At 53.5% G+C, this 17,788-nt stretch overlaps 1 protein-coding gene across 4 annotated transcripts in view; it reads right to left on the reverse strand.

The window, feature by feature from the left end:
* The window catches only part of DGKG (diacylglycerol kinase gamma), a 142,036-nt gene that overhangs the window by 60,084 nt on the left and 64,164 nt on the right, over positions 1-17,788 (reverse strand). For all 4 annotated transcript variants that reach the window (XM_073360314.1, XM_073360312.1, XM_073360313.1 and 1 more), the window contains 7 exons: positions 17,340-17,456; positions 16,426-16,499; positions 15,780-15,854; positions 15,563-15,648; positions 14,606-14,695; positions 7,393-7,553; positions 221-285 (listed from right to left, as the gene is read on the reverse strand). In XM_073360314.1, coding sequence (XP_073216415.1) covers positions 221-285; positions 7,393-7,553; positions 14,606-14,695; positions 15,563-15,648; positions 15,780-15,854; positions 16,426-16,499; positions 17,340-17,456 — 668 coding nt within the window. The remainder of the gene's footprint in view (positions 1-220; positions 286-7,392; positions 7,554-14,605; positions 14,696-15,562; positions 15,649-15,779; positions 15,855-16,425; positions 16,500-17,339; positions 17,457-17,788) is intronic.

Consider the following 17,788-nt stretch of genomic DNA (forward strand, 5'->3'; position numbering starts at 1 on the left):
CGGCTGTTTGGGGAGGCTTAGCCTCCCCTGGCCTATTTTACCTGCCGCCCCTGTCCAGTTCCCAGGACCATGCTGGCACCGAAAGCCTAGACAGTTGGATTTTGTGCTCCCTGCAAGATAAGCCCTTAAAGCAAGATTGGTCCAATGCAGCACTTCCTCCTCCCTTGGCTGGTGGGGAATGCTTCTACCAGCATCACGCTGGTATGGCCAAAGGCTTTACCTGCTGTTGAATTTCTCAGGGTGCTTTTCTCTCATCACGTGGAATCGATGCGCGATGGAGGCATCCTGCAGGGAGAGGGAATGAAAGGACACATGAGTTGAGTTATGGGAAATGCCTGATGACAGAAGAGAGACATTTCCAGAAAATCAACATGAACTTGCCAAGAGCTGAGATTCAGATAAGGAAATATCTCCTTAGCCAGGACATCAGCTCCTGGGGGCTAACGCCTGGAACCGAGGTTTACTCGGGGCTGTGATTTCTGCGCTAAGACCTCGTTAGGGTTTCTTTATTTAACAGCCAGACGTCATCCAGGTCTGAGTTACCAGCAAAGCCCCCCAGGAAACAGGTAAGTTAGGACACTAGCTCAGGGTCAGTGTGCTCTGCTGCTGACAGAGCTGGGCCCTGCTGGGAGAAGAGGGAACTGTGGGAGGCTGAGGCAAGGAGGTGACAAAGGAAAAGTCACAGACATCTCAAATGCTGACGGTATCTGAGTTTATCAGAATTTTCCATGACTAAGCTGTGATTTCCCCTGATGTCCTGCTAATGCCTTGGAACTACAGAATTCCCTGGCCATGCAGGCAAGCTGGAAAGGTGCCCTGAGTGCATAGAGACACAAAAAATACAAAACAAACAAAAAACGGTAAGGGACAATCCTGCACTAGCAGGGAGGACAGGGACTAGATGACTCAATGGTATTTTACCTCTCTGTTTCTATGCCCTTAAAGCCATCATCGGGTATTAATAGGGGTCTGATAATGTTACACTCATTGCACATAGCACGGGACCACTCTGTGATAAGACAGCATTCTGTATCGCCCACTACGCCAGGTTAGAAAAAGAGTATGTTAGACACCTAACCACTTAAATTCCCCTCTTCCATCAACTTCTGTAGAGCTATGCCTGCGTACCTGAGAAGAGAGTTTGGGCCAGCCATGGTAAATGGGCATGTTAAACAAGATGCAATTTGCTAACTTGGCCTCCCTCCTAGGCTACCCAAACCCATGTGGGAGCTCTGAGCTGGAGAAGGATGGCAAGTGACCAAACAGCTAGCTAGGGGGAAAAGTGATGGTGTTTCTTTCCTTCCTTCCACCCTTGAAGCAGCATCTGACAATTGCTAGAGGGTCAGGCACTGGAGGAAGTACCACCCACAGAAGCCCGAGCAAAAGAACTCTGCGGCCACCTGATCGGTCTACACCAACTATTTAAACCAGGAAGTTGCCCCAGGGAGCTGCCTGAACAACAGTGTAGACACTCTGGCTTGCTACTGCTACAGACTTTGTCTTTTGCCCCATCTTGCTCCTGATCCCTGCCTTCGGCCCCCTGCCCAGCTTGACCTTGGTGTCCATCTCCTGACTTGGCTTGGTAACTAGTCCCAACTCCTGCCTTCGACCCTGGCCCAGCTGCCTACGCCCTGCCCTGGCCATTACAGGCAGCTTCTCTGGGGTGAAAGGAATTAAGCTTTAACACCCAACCAGACCTACCTCAGTGATGAAGGGGGGGCGGAGGGGCAGAATACCACTCGATGCTCCAGTGAGCACAATTTCCCTCTCTGGTTCCCTGTCTGCCATTCTAATTGTCCCACATGAGAGATTAACTGCCACGACTCGCTACAGAGGATATGTTAGAGGGGAGATTTTAACCAGACACTCTGCTTGTCTGGAAAGATGTGACAGCCCGTATGTGCCATGGGACCGGATGTGAGAGCAGCCATGTGAGTGTGGGGTATAAAGTGAGCCGCTTCAGTAGTTTTCAAGCGTCCCTATAAAATACAGTATACAAACCGTGCTGGGGGACCTCTTTCAAGTCTCAGGGCTCGGGTGGCACTGGCAACGCGTGCACTACATCAAGGCATCAGCAGCCCATTTGTTGCCAACAAGCCAGTGACAGGATCACCACCAAGGGCTGTTGGAGCGCCCCGAGCTAAACATAGCACATGAGCTACATGCAATCCAAACCTTCCGGTCTGTGCTATGGCTGCTGCCCAGCATTCCTCACGCCCAAAAATAAAGGAGGAGGAGACAGGAAGTGGCAGTCCAGCTGCCCAAGACTGTCAGTACCAAACCTCCCAAGCATGACTTAAGCTTTCAGGGTGTCCCCCTTTTATTGGCTCCCCAGCACCCTGCAGCCTTCCGTAACAGACTGCTTGGAAGAGGTTGTTTTATAGCCTCAGTGCCCTTTTATTCTGGTCAATGGGCTCCCCACCAAAACAAGAAACCCAGCAGCCCAGGACTCTGGATCAACCTTGCAAGAGCCAAGCTGTTTGCAGGCACAATGCAGCAGGGAAGCAGCTGTCATAAAGAAGCACATTTCGAGTCCACGTGGTCAAGGGTTTGCTAGGAAAAATGATTTTTAAAAATCCAGTAAAACCCAGTGAGATGGGGTGAGGAAACTGCCTGTTTGTCTGCTCCCAAATAAACCTCCTCGGAGGACAGTGCTGTGCGCTCATGGAGATCTCCGCGGAGAGGGGCCCGGATGATTCCTGCTCACAACTCAACCTGTGCCCACACATGGGGCCTACTACATGTTTACCACAGTCCTGCTGTATCACACCAGGAATGGTTGATATTAACCCCTTCCCTTCCAGGGAAAGCCATGGCCTGTTGGAAAAAAATGCTCCAATTATATTCCCGTGCAAGAAGAAATGCTTATTCGTTCTGAGCCACGTGAAATGTTTATTGCCTATGCTTGTGCCTTTGGAGCAAAGGACGCATAGCAGTTCTGCTCCCCAAACCGGAGTCACTCTGGATTCATGTCCCAGCCTGATTTTACAGGGGAGGGAATGGCTGCACGGGACCGGGGCTGGCAAATGGGATTATATGAACTACAGGGCTCTCTCAAAGCTTCAGTGGTACCTGCCAATATCTGGAGAAAGATTTTCATGCTGGTTCTATAGGCAGCAATGTTAGTGACTAAGACAGACATTCCGGAGACTATTTTGAGCTGGTAATCTTACTCTAGCCCAGTAATAATGTGTGCCACAAGCACTCAGCAGAACATTGTAATACCAGCCAGCCCATATGGGTTTAATTTAATCAGAGAGACATCAAATCGAAGGCCTGCTGACTAAGCAAAGCACTTAAGCGTGGGCTTAACCTTCGATCTGAATTTAAATGCTTTGCTGAATCGCGGACTAAATGCCTTCACTCAGTCCCTGGGGAAGAAGGAGTTTGCCAAAGGTTTGATTTGCCGATGGAAATTTCCTGTGACATTTTCACGCCCATACTAGAAGTAAGCACAAATTTCCAAACTTTTCAAAGTGCATCCATCTCTCCTCCCACTGGTGTTCGAATTGCCCACCTCCCTTCCCAGCTGGTGGCTCCTACCATCCTGTGGCAACCACAGTAATTGTTGACAAAGAAAAATATCCAATGTGTTTTTATCTGGCTTGATGCACGTTAGCAACTGGAAATAAACAGGAGAATGAGCATCATGTAAGTGCTCCATGGACCACAGTGTGAGAACCCCTTCTCTAAGTTCTGTCTTATATAGGGCCAGGGTCTACCCCAGGCAGGGTATCCCCAGCTAAGAGAAAGGAAACTGAGAACCCATAGTCCACCTGCGCAAGAGTTAACTCATGTGTTTGCCTGACACACTCTCGCAGCAAGGTGTTGCTGGGGGACTGACAGTGCATGTAAAGCTTTGCAGGATTAGGGTGTACAAGGCACATCTGTGGAAGGGTGGGCACCCCCCCTTCAGTACCAGGACTGGCACCCCTCCTTGCATTAAAAGTAACAATTATAAAAATCTCATTTAACATTTTTGCCCTTTTCCTAGCCCAGACCCCAGCCTGTTCCCTTGTTTTTAAATCCTCCCCTATTTGCATTTCATGCTGTCATAAACTCTAGTCCTTTCCTGGTTGTTCATTCTCAATCTGGAAGGGTTACACTGCTGACAATGTCCCAGCCCTTCCCTGCAGAGGGCTCCCCAGCACATTGTGCCCGCTTCCTGCTGCCTGTGCATCAGCCCCAGGAGCACCATGGGCATGGCCAGGCCATGGGGCAGTGGGAGACTGCAGCTTTTTAAAGCCCCGCTGTGAAGGAGGACGGGCTCTGCACTGCCTCTCGATCCTGCCCCACTCCATAGGGATGCTGATCCTGCAGACTGATGGAAAGATCCACCCTCACCTGTGAAGGAAGCAGAGGTGGAGCAAAATCGTGGCCCCACTGCAGTCAATGGCACAGCTCCCATTGGCTTCAGTGGTGCCAACACCGCACCGATGACCTGCGCAGAGGCGTAGCAGAGGCAGCCTCTCCGCCAGCCAGGCTCCTTTCCAGTGTCCCAGGTCAGGTCCCTCATCCTGATGACTCTGTTTTCCCACTTTCCCAAGCCATGCCAGCCTCGGCCAGGACCGACTCATTCCTTTCTCCCAGAGAACGCATTGCTAAGGACGGGCAGCCCGCGGGCGGCTGGTGACTAGCTGGGGCTGCCCAGCATTCAGAAGGTCACACCCCAGGCTGGCTCCCCGCCTTCCAAAACGTGAAAAAGAAAATAAAGGACATTTACTCTCCAGCAGGAAATGGCAAGGTACCAAACGAGGGGAAGGTGCCCGTCAGATGCCGCGAGGGGAGGGGTGGGGGTGACTTAGAAGGGACTCATGCACTCGGGAGCCTATGTCTCATTGAGCCTTAGGCTCCTATGTCACTGATGCCGGGCTTCGCAAAGGGACATTGGCATGGCGACACTCAGCATCACCACACCTAACCACTAGGCGCCCAGAAAATCGCAGGTACAACACTGGCATCCACACAGCCCAAGCTTGGCACCCAGGCCCCTTGAACAACAAATCGGGGGAGACGGGCTCCTAAGCATGGTCTCCAACAAAGCCGGAGTGACAGGCGGAGAGCCATCTAAGCAAGCCAATGGGAGGTGGAGATGTGAGCGGTGTGTGCTAAGCCCCGCCCCACTTTAGGAAGGTGGGGCATCTGGGCTTTAGGCACTTTTGAGACTTGTACCCCTTATATCATTCCCCATCTGCAAGGCTGATCATTGGTTTGGAAGCAAGAGTCATGCTGGATGAGTCAAGATGTGCAGCAAACAGCAATGAGGACAGGAAAATGATGCAAAGGGACCCAGAGCGATGATACTCAGAATGTGGTTCGGGACCTGCGAGTAGCTCTTTAATGCTTCTCCTGAGGCTCTTTGCAGCCCACGATATTAAAACACCGTGGGATTTAATTAGTAACCGATCTAAGTTATTAACCAATCAGGAGGCTTTTACTATGTTATTAACCAATTGTAGTTGATAAAATAATAATAGTTGGTCAGTCATTTTGCTGTGAGAATAATATATATAAGCTATGTTCCCCCGTCATACTGTTTGAACATGAATATATAGTGCTACAGAAAATGAAACCTTGAATTCACACTTCTGTGGCTCTTTGGGTAATTCTGATGGCTAATTTCCCGAGTTCTGAATACCACTGGCTTAGACAGATGAACAGGGAATATCACCAGGAAAGTCCACCTGGAAAAATGCCAGCTAATCCAGCCCCGGATGATACCCGAACCCAGAGCTCCGCGGTGTATTTTATGTGGCTTTTCTCAGAGGTCACAGAACTTTTCAAACCTAAAGGCTCAGTCAGTACCCCTAGGAAGTATCATTAGAGCCATTCCCTAGAGGTAAACTGAGGCACTGACAGGTTAGATTTTGAGATTAGACATTTGCCTGAGATTAGAGAGGTTCTTGGGAGGAGCCAGGAATAGAAGCTATGGGCCAAAATCTGATCTGGTTTGAGCAGGTGTGATTCCACTGACAGCACTAGAATTACACCCAAAAGTTGAGCCAAGTTACACAACTTCTGCCTTGTGACTGAGTTTCTGTTTGCCTTTTACTATTTGTCTGCCTTGTCTGTGCAGAGGACAAGCTCCCAAAAGCAAGACACATACAATGCAGAGCCTCATCTGGGGTAAATGGGCATGAAAAAAGCACTGACAATTAACAGCGACCAAGAATCTGCCTCTCTGTGTGCCTGACGCAACAGGGCCCGGCCACTCCCTTGGGTGTTTGCACACTGCTACAATACACATAGGACCAACAGGGCAGTTCCCTTTCACCTGCCTCTCTATAGTTTTTATCAGAGTGGATTCACTTTTTTTTTGGAGGACGCATCTCCTCAGTATAAACTGCTTGGGGCGCTGGGAGGTTTTTCAGAAACACTCAGTGTTGGTGAAACTCTGTCCCCACTGGAGTTGCCTTTTGAAAAGGCCCCCTCCCCCCCGGGTGTGTAGGTCTCTGTAAAACAGGGGGGCGCCTCGCAAGTGGTACAGCGATCGGATACAGAGAGAGTCACAGCAGGGGACTGCTGCTGGGGTGACGACTTCAGATATCAGAATTATGTGGCCCCTAATGAGTGTGTTACGCTGCAGATCAGAGTGTAAGGTTGAAATTGGCTTCCCCAGGCCCAGGGTGAGAGATCCTAGCAGATCTCAGCAATGGACTAGGTCAGAACTGAGGTGCCCTGGCAGAGACACCTTGGGAAGAGACTATTATGGCAGCTTGGTCAGGGCTATTACTCCAGGCACTAACGTCTGCTCTCAGTTCAACCAGCATCGCTTTGCCAATCTGCTGTTACAAAGAGCAAAGACCTTCATTCGCTGTCAAGCAACGTCAGTCTGCAGGAGGCCCTTCCTGAGTGGGATTTCCCACCAGGAATATCCCATCCCCCCCGCTGTGGTGGCCTGGGCCTGCAGAGCCAGCAGCAGCCCCACTGCTCCAGGGCTAGCTTTACGAAGTGCCTGGGGTACTGTCTGAGTGAGGAATGCCACTGCAAAATAGCGACCCGCTCCTGACTGACCTCAGTGGAACTAGCTGGGTAAGGAGGGATGACACCTGGGAGCCGACTCGTTGGGCTGCATCCTAGACTTTTGGACAAGCAGCATGAAAATGCTCCACAGGTCACTGCACACTGCCGTTCCACGCAGCCTGGGCCCGTCGTGATGTGGGGTGCAGGGCTGTGACTCAGACGTAACCAGCACAGGGCCACACAGTGACTTTAAAGTACTGGCTGTGTGCCAACATGGAAAGCATGGTACGGCCAAAGGGCTCTGCTATGCCAGTGTCTGCATGCCAGCCCAACACGCCACTCCTCACTAATCCCGCCTCGCCCTGGCTGAGCCAGGTCTGGGCAGATTCATTGTTCTCCTGCCAGAAGGGAAATCCCAGAACTACTTACCACGCCTATGGAGAAATAGTTGTTGATTATGCTGTACGGGACAGGGTCTCCGTTCTCCTCCTTGTCCGTGGGGATCACGTCAATCCGCCATCTGTCCAACATGACCTCAATGCTGTGCTCAATGTCCTTCAGCACCTTCAGCAGGCTGCCCCCTTCATAACCTCGGGAGGGAGAAAGCATTGGGTTGCTGTTAGCGCAAGAGAGATGCTCAGAGCAGCACAGTGAATGCCAATGGGGGCACATGGCAGTGCCACTTGGAGTCAGGCGATGAGAGGGTTAACCAGGGCAGCTTGCTGGTGTACACCTCTGCTAGCAATAGGTGGGACACACAGCCCAGTGCCATGCTGAGTTGGCAGGGGTCACTGGCGGCACTGGGGGCATGCTACAGTGTGGCCATCTGTAGTACAGAGACTTGCTCGTGGCTGGTAGGGTGCAGCAGCGACCAGGGTTGCTGTTGTCAGCAATGAACAGGGCCCAGCACTGACTGCAATGGCAGATCAGGCTGCGAGGGCCTGACAATCACCGAAAGGGTTGCTGGGAGGGACTCAGCAGGACCTGGGATCAGGGCAAGAAGGGGGAAGTTTGTGGGGTAACTGGCAGTGGGCAGGACTCAGTAGGTTGTGGGGTCACTGGCAGTTCCATAGATACTTCCCTGACCAAGGATCAGACCCAGGCCCCAGTGGGGAAGGCACCAAATTCTGACCACCAGACCATCAGGGAGACACCACACGCTGCTCAGCAGTGACGAGGGTCAGGGTCGGGCCTGTGGGGTCAGGGCAGAGGCAGGTCGGGTCCGGGGGGTCACTGGCAGACAGGTCGGGTCTGCAGGGTCAAGGCTGTGGGATCAGGGCAGAGATGAGTTGGATCTGCGGGCTCAAGGCTGCGGGGTCAGGGCAGAGCCGGGTTGGGTCTGTGGGGCGGGGGCCAGGGCAGAGCCGGGTCGGGTTCGTGATGCACTGGATGGGTCCCAGCAGGCTGCAGAACTGAGAAGAGAGTGAACAGGACCATCCCTCCCTCCCACCATGGAGTGCCATCACAGTTGCGGGAGGCGAGCGCAGCAGAGCGGGAGGAGGCTTTGCAAAGCTTAGCTCCAGGTGGGCACAAATCCACCCGCAGGAGTCCCTGGGCAAGCAGCAGAGCCCACCTGGGTTCTGGGGTTGGCCCCTCTGCATCTTGTTAGAACAGCATCTTATTCCCTGGGCCCAGGGCTGCCTCTACACAGCAAAGGACGCAGGTGGCTCACATGGGCCATTGGGCCTTGTCCAGATCCACTGCCCAGGTTTCAGAGCCAGCTCTCTGGAACTGCAGGAGCGAGAGCTGCAAGTCCAGCTGGGAGCCAAGATGCAGCTGTTCCTAGCCCATGGCGAGTAACAACCAGGCCAGCAGCCCACACAGGTGGCCACAGCGCCCACTCTCTACTGAGGCTCTTCTCCAGGGCCCATCACCAGGGTATCCGAGAGCCTCCCACTGTCCCTTGGCCACAGGATGGAGACTGTGTGTCTGAGCATCCTGCCTCTCATCTGGTCTCAGGGCCTGTTGCTGTTGTTGTGGGAGTGGTAGGCTGCCAGGCTGGTATTTCACTCAGAAGGCGCGGAGGCCTGGGGCTCATTCTCACCTCCTCCGGCAGGACGTGCCATGGCCTCAGACCAGCTGCCAAGACAGCTCCCCTCTGCTGGCATGAGGCTGTGTCCGGGGGCTGCTCAGCTCAGCGCTGCTGTGGATGGAGCTGCCGGCGGAGCTCTCAGCCCCTTAGCAAGACCTGCTTGTGGAGGTAACTCGGCCCAGTGCCAGATAGTGGCACCCCAGTGGGAACCCTGATCTTGAGGTGGATCTGCTGTTCTGCAGGGAGCCGGCATCATGGGCAGAGCATGAGGTGGGGCCGGATGGCTGCTGGGTCTTGGCCCTGCTGATGTCAACGCCCACATTCCCAGCCCAGCCCAGCCCAACACCAGCAATCCAGCACCGAATCATGAGGGCCTTGTCTCTGTCCACGGCCCAGCATTCGGGGGCACAGACTTCATGCCAGCAGCAACTGATAGGCTATTTTGGCAGTTGGAACTATCTGCATGTCCAGAAGCCGCGAGGGATACTGACCAACTCCTGGCTCTGGACTGAGGAGACTACCAGATCGCAGGCTCCCTTGAGAACTGCTGTGGGGCAACCTGCTCTTCACACCTCTCCCCTTCCTGCCAGGGTCACCTCTGTCTTGCTCAGGTTTAGCTCCCATCACCTGCTTCTCTGCCACATGCCAGGGACTGAGCTAGCCAGGTGATGGGCTGCAGGAGGGGCTGAGTTAGAGCCAGGTCAGTGTTTGAATCCTTACTGCCTCTCTATTCCTGCAGGGGCTGCACGCAGACACTAAGCACGAAGGGTGATCCATGGCATGGAGCCCGGGGAGGCACATGGTGGCTAAAGCGGTGATGGGCGGCTGCTCCTCGAGCTCTGAGCCCGACCCACAAGGACCTTTCCGGCCAACCACGTGGGGATACACGGGCTGGGGTCAGTAGTTTCGAATGCTGCAGGAATGGGGAGCTGGGGTTGTTTTCTATGGGGGTTTGAATGGCCCTTGTTAAGTGACTTTCCTACTCCGTTGTGCATGGGTATCAGGAGAGGCTGGTGGCCACAGGATTCCCCGGCTCAGATGTACACACATGGGAAACTGAGTGGGAGGGAGCAAAGGGCAGATGAAGCGGTGGTGGAAACCCCAACTTGTGCAGTGGCAAGCTGGCCTGGTCAGGGAGAAGCAGCCCGGCCTGGCCCGATGGCGGGCGTGGGAAAGTTCAGAGACAAAACGGAGTGCAAACGCCCCGCTGTACTAGATCAGGGTGCTCCTGGAGAGGCGAGGGACAGCTGGCTTCGGTTAGGGCCGAATCCAAACTGGGCCATCCAGCGCATCGCACGCTCCACAGGGCTCCATTTCCCGGCAGGGCATTTGCTGTTTCCCTGGCGCTCCGGTGTGGGAAGGGCTCAGTGTCTGCTGCAGTGCTGCCAGGCAGGAAAATCATTCAGCTTCATAAGGGAGTTCGGTGCAACATCCCAGGCCTTGCCCCCCGGAGGCTCATTCCAGGGCGCCGTGTGATCCCAGGCAAAGAGAGCAGCGAGTCACCCAGCAAGGCTCTGGATCCGGGGAGTCCAAAGCAGACTGGATGGGAGGCAGAGCGGAGCCAGCAAAGAGCCTGGGACACCGAGTGCAGGAGGATGTGGAAAAAGCTAATGTACTCAATACTTTTTTTGTCTCTGTCTTCACGAACAAGGTCAGCTCCCAGACTACTGCACTGGGCAGCACAGCATGGGGAGGAGGTGACCAGCCGTCCGTGGAGAAAGAAGTGGTTCGGGACTATTTAGAAAAGCTGGATGTGCACAAGTCCATGGGGCCGGATGCGTTGCATCTGAGAGTGCTAAAGGAGTTGGCGGATGTAATTGCAGAGCCATTGGCCATTATCTTTGAAAATTCATGGCAATCCGGGGAAGTCCCGGACGACTGGAAAAAGGCTAATGTAGTACCCATCTTTAAAAAAGGGAAGGAGGAGGATCCTGGGAACTACAGGCCAGTCAGCCTCACCTCAGTCCCTGGAAAAATCAAGGAGCAGGTCCTCAAGGAATCAATTCTGAAGCACTTAGATGAGAGGAAAGTGATCAGGAACAGTCAGCATAGATTCACCAAGGGCAAGTCATGCCTGACTAATCTAATTGCCTTCTATGATGAGATAACTGGTTCTGTGGATGAAGGGAAAACTGTGGACGTGTTGTTCCTTGACTTTAGCAAAGCTTTTGACACTGTCTCCCACAGTATTCTTGTCAGCAAGTTAAAGAAGTATGGGCTGGATGAATGCACTATAAGATGGGTAGAAAGTTGGCTGGATTGTCGGGCTCAATGGGTAGTGATCAATGGCTCCACGTCTAGTTGGCAGCCTGTATCAAGCGGAGTGCCCCAAGGGTCGGTCCTGGGGCCGGTTTTGTTCAATATCTTCATTAATGATCTGGACGATGGTGTGGATTGCACCCTCAGCAAGTTTGCAGATGACACTAAACTGGGAGGAGTGGTAGATACGCTGGAGGGTAGGGATAGGATACAGAGGGACCTAGACAATTTGGAGGATTGGGCCAAAAGAAATCTGATGAGGTTCAACAAGGACAAGTGCAGAGTCCTGCACTTAGGACAGAAGAATCCAATGCACCGCTACAGACTAGGGACCGAATGGCTCGGCAGCAGTTCTGCAGAAAAGGACCGAGGGGTTACAGTGGACGAGAAGCTGGATGTGAGTCAACAGTGTGCCCTTGTTGCCAAGAAAGCAAATGGCATTTTGGGATGTATAAGTACGGGCATTGCCAGCAGATCGAGGGACGTGATCGTTCCCCTCTATTCAACATTGGTGAGGCCTCATCTGGAGTGCTGTGTCGAGTTTTGGGCCCCACACTACAAGAAGGATGTGGAAAAATTGGAGAGAGTCCAGCGGAGGGCAACAAAAATGATTAGGGGACTGGAACACATGACTTATGAGGAGAGGCTGAGGGAACTGGGATTGTTTAGTCTACAGAAGAGAAGAATGAGGGGGAATTTGATAGCTACTTCCAACTACCTGAAAGGGGGTTCCAAAGAGGATGGATCTAGACTGTTCTCAGTGGTAGCGGATGACAGGACAAGGAGTAATGGTCTCAAGTTGCAGTGGGGGAGATTTAGGTTGGATATTAGGAAAAACTTTTTCACAAGGAGGCTGGTGAAATACTGGAATGCGTTACCTAGGGAGGTGGTGGAATCTCCTTCCTTAGAAGTTTTTAAGGTCAGGCTTGACAAAGCCCTGGCTGGGATGATTTAACTGGGGATTGGTCCTGCTTTGAGCAGGGGGTTGGACTAGATGACCTCCTGAGGTCCCTTCCAACCCTGATATTCTATGATTCTATGAAGGGAGAGGGGACATGATTTCCTCTGGAAGCCAGAGGAAGCCCTTCCCTTCCAGCTCCATTCAGAGGCTGGGCCCGGCCCAGAGTCCATGCCGCTCAGCAGCAAGCCAGGCCACTCCAGGATTTCGAAGACAAGAAGCCTAAGAAAAATCTCTCTGTCTTTCCAGTCAGAGCCTTTACAATCCCACAAAGCGATGGCACCAGTCACGGTCTAAATTAGAGCAGCACCTAACGTGCTGTCAGGGGGTCGGGTGGGGGGGCTCAGTGCACTAGATGCTGTATTCAGAGTAACAGCCGTGTTAGTCTGTATTCGCAAAAAGAAAAGGAGGACTTGTGGCACCTTAGAGACTAACCAATTTATTTGAGCATGAGCTCATCAGGTTGAAGTGAGCTGTAGCTCACGAAAGCTCATGCTCAAATAAATTGGTTAGTCTCTAAGGTGTCACAAGTCCTCCTTTTCTAGATGCTGTATGTACACTCAGCAAGAGGCCATCCCAGCCTCAAAGAGATCACAGCCCAAGCTGGCAAGACCAAGGTGGGGGGGGGGAAGAATTGTTCTTCCTGCTGTACAGATGAGGGGGACTGAGGTCCAGAGTGACTTGGCCGAGGTCACCCAGGGATGGAGCTGGGAATCGAACCTGGACTGCCTAACTCCCCGCCCAGGGTCTAACACAAGCCTAGAAGAACTGGAAGTTGGAGAAGGAAGATCTGGCTTGTCAGAGTCTGAGCTGTCTCTCCTCTATGCTCTGCTCTCTCGGCTCAGAAGGACTGGGAAGCTACAGTGACAAGAACACAGCCGGCCCCAACAGCTAGGTGGAGACACAGATGCAGGCACGTTAGTTTTGCAAACAACAATCAGGTAGAGAGGCCAATGCAGATGTATCACTTAATAACCCACAAAAATGGAGCCCATGTGACAAGGGCCAGTCACACTCTCTCACACATGCAGCCGGTTGCTGTACATGTATGTGTGCCTCGCTCCCCTCCCCCGGGCTGGCTGGTCTTCTCAGGCCTGCTCCGGGCACAGACTTGTGCTGGTTTAACTAAAGGTGTGTTATGGAGCCATTGCAGCCCGCCATGTAGACGCTCTGATTTCTGTTTATATTCATGCAGCTGAAGTCAGCTCCTTCCCAGCTAAGCTACGCTGAAATTAGCGCACCCATCCAGGGCTTTGCACCGGTTTAACTACAGCAGTTTTTAAACCGATGCAAGTTAATCTGGCACAACTCTCCTATGTAAACAAGGCCCCAGAGCACAGCCTCTTCAGAGCAGAGTCTGTGTCTGTTCAGAAAACACTGACTGCACTTGGGTGCAACAGCAGGCCAGCTACATCGAGTGAGGAGCTGGCCGAAGGCACCATTGCTGCCATTCTAACTGTGACCCTGTAGCCTGCTCCATGGACGTGGACTCCCGTGCCCAGGCGATGCTCTGTGAGGGTGCTGGGGTCTGCTGGCTGGGAGCACGTTACAGGATCGGGGCCTCAGATGGGGTTTCATTTCTCCTTTGCTGGCATTCTGATGAAGCAGAACTGTGGGCTGATAAACCGTCCCCACACACCTACAGAAAGCCAATTCTCAGGCTATTTCAGGGGGAGGACTGGAACCAAAACTGTGCCATGAAACGTGACTCTTACAGTGGTGACGGAGAGAACTCCTTGTTATTATTCCTTATTTATAGAAACAGCAGCTCTGGTGTACGTGGCACACATGAGAGGAGAATAAGACAAGGTCCCAAGGAGCTCCCCCATCCCAATTAGAGAGGTGACCTACTGCGAAATGACAATTCCTGGCTCTTCTACAAGGCAGATCTCAAAGCGTTTTACAAAGGAGGTCAGCGCAGATGGGGAAACTGAGGCACAGAGCATTAAGTGGCTTGCATAAGATCACCCTGCGGCAAAGCCAGGAATAGAACCCAGGGGTCCTGTGTCCCAGGCCAGTGCTCTATCCACTAGGTCACAACCCCCCAAGGGGAGATGGAGGAGGAGCCCCTTACACCCCATAAGAATTTGAATCCTTTGCCTGGGCTGCTCTAGCAGATCAGCTGTGTATCTTGGAAAGCAGAGGGGTGACTCACCAGGGTACATTTTCAGCCTGATGCAGCTGAATTTGCTGTGTTCACTAGCATTACCAGCAAATCCTTGTGCCTCTGGACGGCAAGCATGGCGGTGGGTTTGCACCAAGAGTCCACGCACCCTGAGAAGGGACAGTTTTGCCCCTTGGATGTACAGCACGTGCCTACAAAGGCAGCTTGGAAGTGTGTTCTGTGGTGCCCGGGTCGGAGTGGGCCAGCTGGCCAAGTCAGGAAGCCTCACCTCCTCCCCAGCGCAGACACCTGGCCAGGTCGTTGCCCGTTCCCAGTGGCAGGACAGCCACAGGGGGGTGCTTCAGCAAGTTCACCTTGTCTGCAATGCAAAGAGAGAAAGTTGTTAGCACAGACACAAGCCAGCAGCCTTTCGGCTGAGTCCCCATCCTATTATCCACAATGCAGGGGCTCCTGGCAAAGTGCAAAGAGCTGAAAACCAGACTCATCCTTTCTGGGAAAAAACAGAGTGATTCTGCTTCTTTGTGGCACTGCAGATTCCAGGAAGAGCCTGTGCCAGCCTGGAAATGGGGCAAATGCATGTGGAAGCATGGGCATACCCGGGTAGCAAGCAGGTGTCCTCTACCCCTGGTGATTCCATCCACAAGGGGGCAGCTCGCAGGCAGAAGCCAGTGTCTGATAGCTCAGCCTGCTTGCCAGGAGCTGCCAGAAGATGCCATTGGTAGGTGCCTCCTAACACGGGGCAGAAATAGAAGCTCAGAGGGATGTCTTCAGAAGAAAGCTCTGCACATCAGGGAGACCCGGTGTGGCGGGCAGGCCACAGGGCAGAGTCGGGAGAGCGGTTCACCCAAAGAGCCACAGGAGCAGAGAGGAACAGAGGGGAGGCTGCAGAACACGACAGGGACAGGACAAAGCCAGAGGGGTGGTAGTGAGCAGGGCTGCAGCGGAAGATAAAGCAGACCGTGGGAAGGCTTGGAAGCAGCAGGAAGCCAGCGCCAAGGCCGGCAGGAGAGAAGAGAGCTAGGGCAGAATGGGGACCTTCTGCCCCTTGGCATATTTTCTAGGAGAGTGCAGGTCAGCTCCCACCACAGGGAGTCAGACCAGAGAGCTCCATCACAGCGTCTCACCCAGGTTACAAGCGCGGCTGCTCTACGGTGCGGCAGCATACAGAACTCCTTAGCTCAGGTCTCTTGGGCACACACACAGTGCATTTGTGATCAGAAGTTACCTATGCAGTCCAGGATCCAGCCAACAGTCCCATCCCCTCCACATGCCAGGACACGAAAGTCTGGGGTGTCGTGGAAAAAATTCAACCTGGAAACCGACACAAGGAGGGAGAATCAGGTGATCACAGGGGATGGCTTATTGCTGGCAGGGGAGTGGGAGAGGGCGACAGAGGCAGGGAGAGGTAAGGACAGGGCCTGGGCTGTCTATCATCTCCATACCCAGGAGTCGGTCCCCCTCGGTCCAGGTTGTACACTTGTCTGGGGTTGAGCAGATAGTGGAATTTCCGAAGGACTCTGTGGAAATAGAGGGCAAGTGAGAGACGGAAACAGAAGGAAACTGTCCCTGAAAACAAAGGAGAGCCGTGGAAATGAGCTGTCTGGCCTGGAGGATGTGGACAGGGACCCACCCACAGGGGAAGGCTGGCATGGGGCAGATCCCATTGCGGAAACCCCTGCCAGAGCCTGGGACCAGGAGGGGCTGCTGTTGCTAGTCTCAATCTTTGCTCGTTATGTGGGGCTCCTAGATACACACAGAGAGAGGAAGAAAAGTCAGCAGCAATAGCTCAGTGCCTCAGGGAGCCGGACACTCCAAGCACTCCCCACTGTACAGTGACTTTCACCCAAACATCCCTTGGCTGGCAGGTGAAGGATGGCCCGGACTAGCTCCAGCTCACCCATATCACGAAAGGACTGGCATGGCTAGTAACAGGGCCCCCAGTCTGCCCCAGGGACACCTGTGCAGATCGCCTCTGCCCCAAGTAGCTCTTCTCATCGCTACCTGCCCCCAAGCTCCCCTACCTCCCCTAGGCCTGAGTGGGGAGGGAGCAAATGGTCAGCCAGTGCCTCCAGGGAGTAGAGAATGTACCTTTCTCCTTGTCTCCCTCCACTCTTGGGATTCACGAACACCAGCAGAGGGTGGGTCCCAGGCCTGGGGGTGATCTGAAATGCAAAGAGCAGAACACGGCCCTCCCGTGAGATGTGTATGAAAACCACCTATCCATGGGGAGGGTGAGGGGATGGGTGGAGCCTCGGATGAGCTCAAGTCATGAGGCCCAGCTGCAAAGGAAGCGACACAAGTCCATGCTCTCAGTAAGGGAGGAGAGAACCCCACACGGAAGAAGGCACCAGTGAGGGACACTGAGTGCAGGCTCCGCACCAGGGCTCCATGCCTAGTGGGGCACTGCCCAGCGGATGATGGGGGACATGACAGGGCAGAGACATATAGCTGCTCAGATCTGCCTGACGATATTTCATCATTAACAATGTCCGCCATGATACAGGCCCCAGGCCCATTGCACCAGGTACTGTCCAAACACAGAACAAAGAGACAGTTCCTGCCTACAGTCTATATAAGATGAGTCTATATAACAGATGGATTCAAGAGACAGACGGGGAGCACAGGGAAACAGTGAGATGATACTAGCGCCATAAACTGACCGTTCACTGGCGTTTCTGAAGCTGCGCCTCAGAAACAACAAGCTATACAAGGGAGAAATAAAGGCCATTGTGGGGAAAGGATCGCAGGGTCATTGACACACCAGGACAGACTGTCCCAGAGTTCATTCCAATACCCGGAAGTCAATGGACACAAGCATCACTGGCCAGCAGGGGGAACGTGACCCCAGCCAGCCATCAGAGTGCATACATAGTCTAGCTCCCTGTCAGATCATCATCCCCCGCTGGCCTGGGCCTGAGACTTCAGCACCCTGCCCCTGGGTTTCTCGCTCCCAGCCCAGCATCTGAGCCTCCTGGAGACCGAGGCGGCTCAGAGCCACCTACCTGTAGGCCATGCCCGTCCAGCGTGGTGGTATTGAATTTGAAGGTCTGGGCAGTGTCGTCTGGACAGGTGCTGGCAGGGGAATCGCTGTCTGATTTCCTGGGGTGGGACTGCCTGTCCTTTTAGAAGGAAAAAGATGCACCGAGTCTAACAGATGAATGAAGAGTGGCACTAAGAAGGGGCGTTTGTTTGTCAGACTCCAGCTTCCAGGATCGGTCTGGCAGAAACAAGTCCCCATGGGGCCATGAGGGGCTGACGGCCCTGCAGTTTCCATGACAGTGGCCATAGCACTCTGACAGTCCAAACACTCTGACTGAGAGCAGAGTCACAGTCAATCAAAGGCACAGCCACATCCAGCACAGCTGCAGCCTGCAAGCATTGCCCCCCGATCATGCACTGAGCCTCACTCCAATAGTGCCATCCCCAGCAGAGCACACACCGACGGACGGCA

The sequence above is a fragment of the Lepidochelys kempii genome, chromosome 9 (genome assembly GCF_965140265.1).
Source record: "Lepidochelys kempii isolate rLepKem1 chromosome 9, rLepKem1.hap2, whole genome shotgun sequence".
Taxonomy (NCBI): domain Eukaryota; kingdom Metazoa; phylum Chordata; order Testudines; family Cheloniidae; genus Lepidochelys; species Lepidochelys kempii.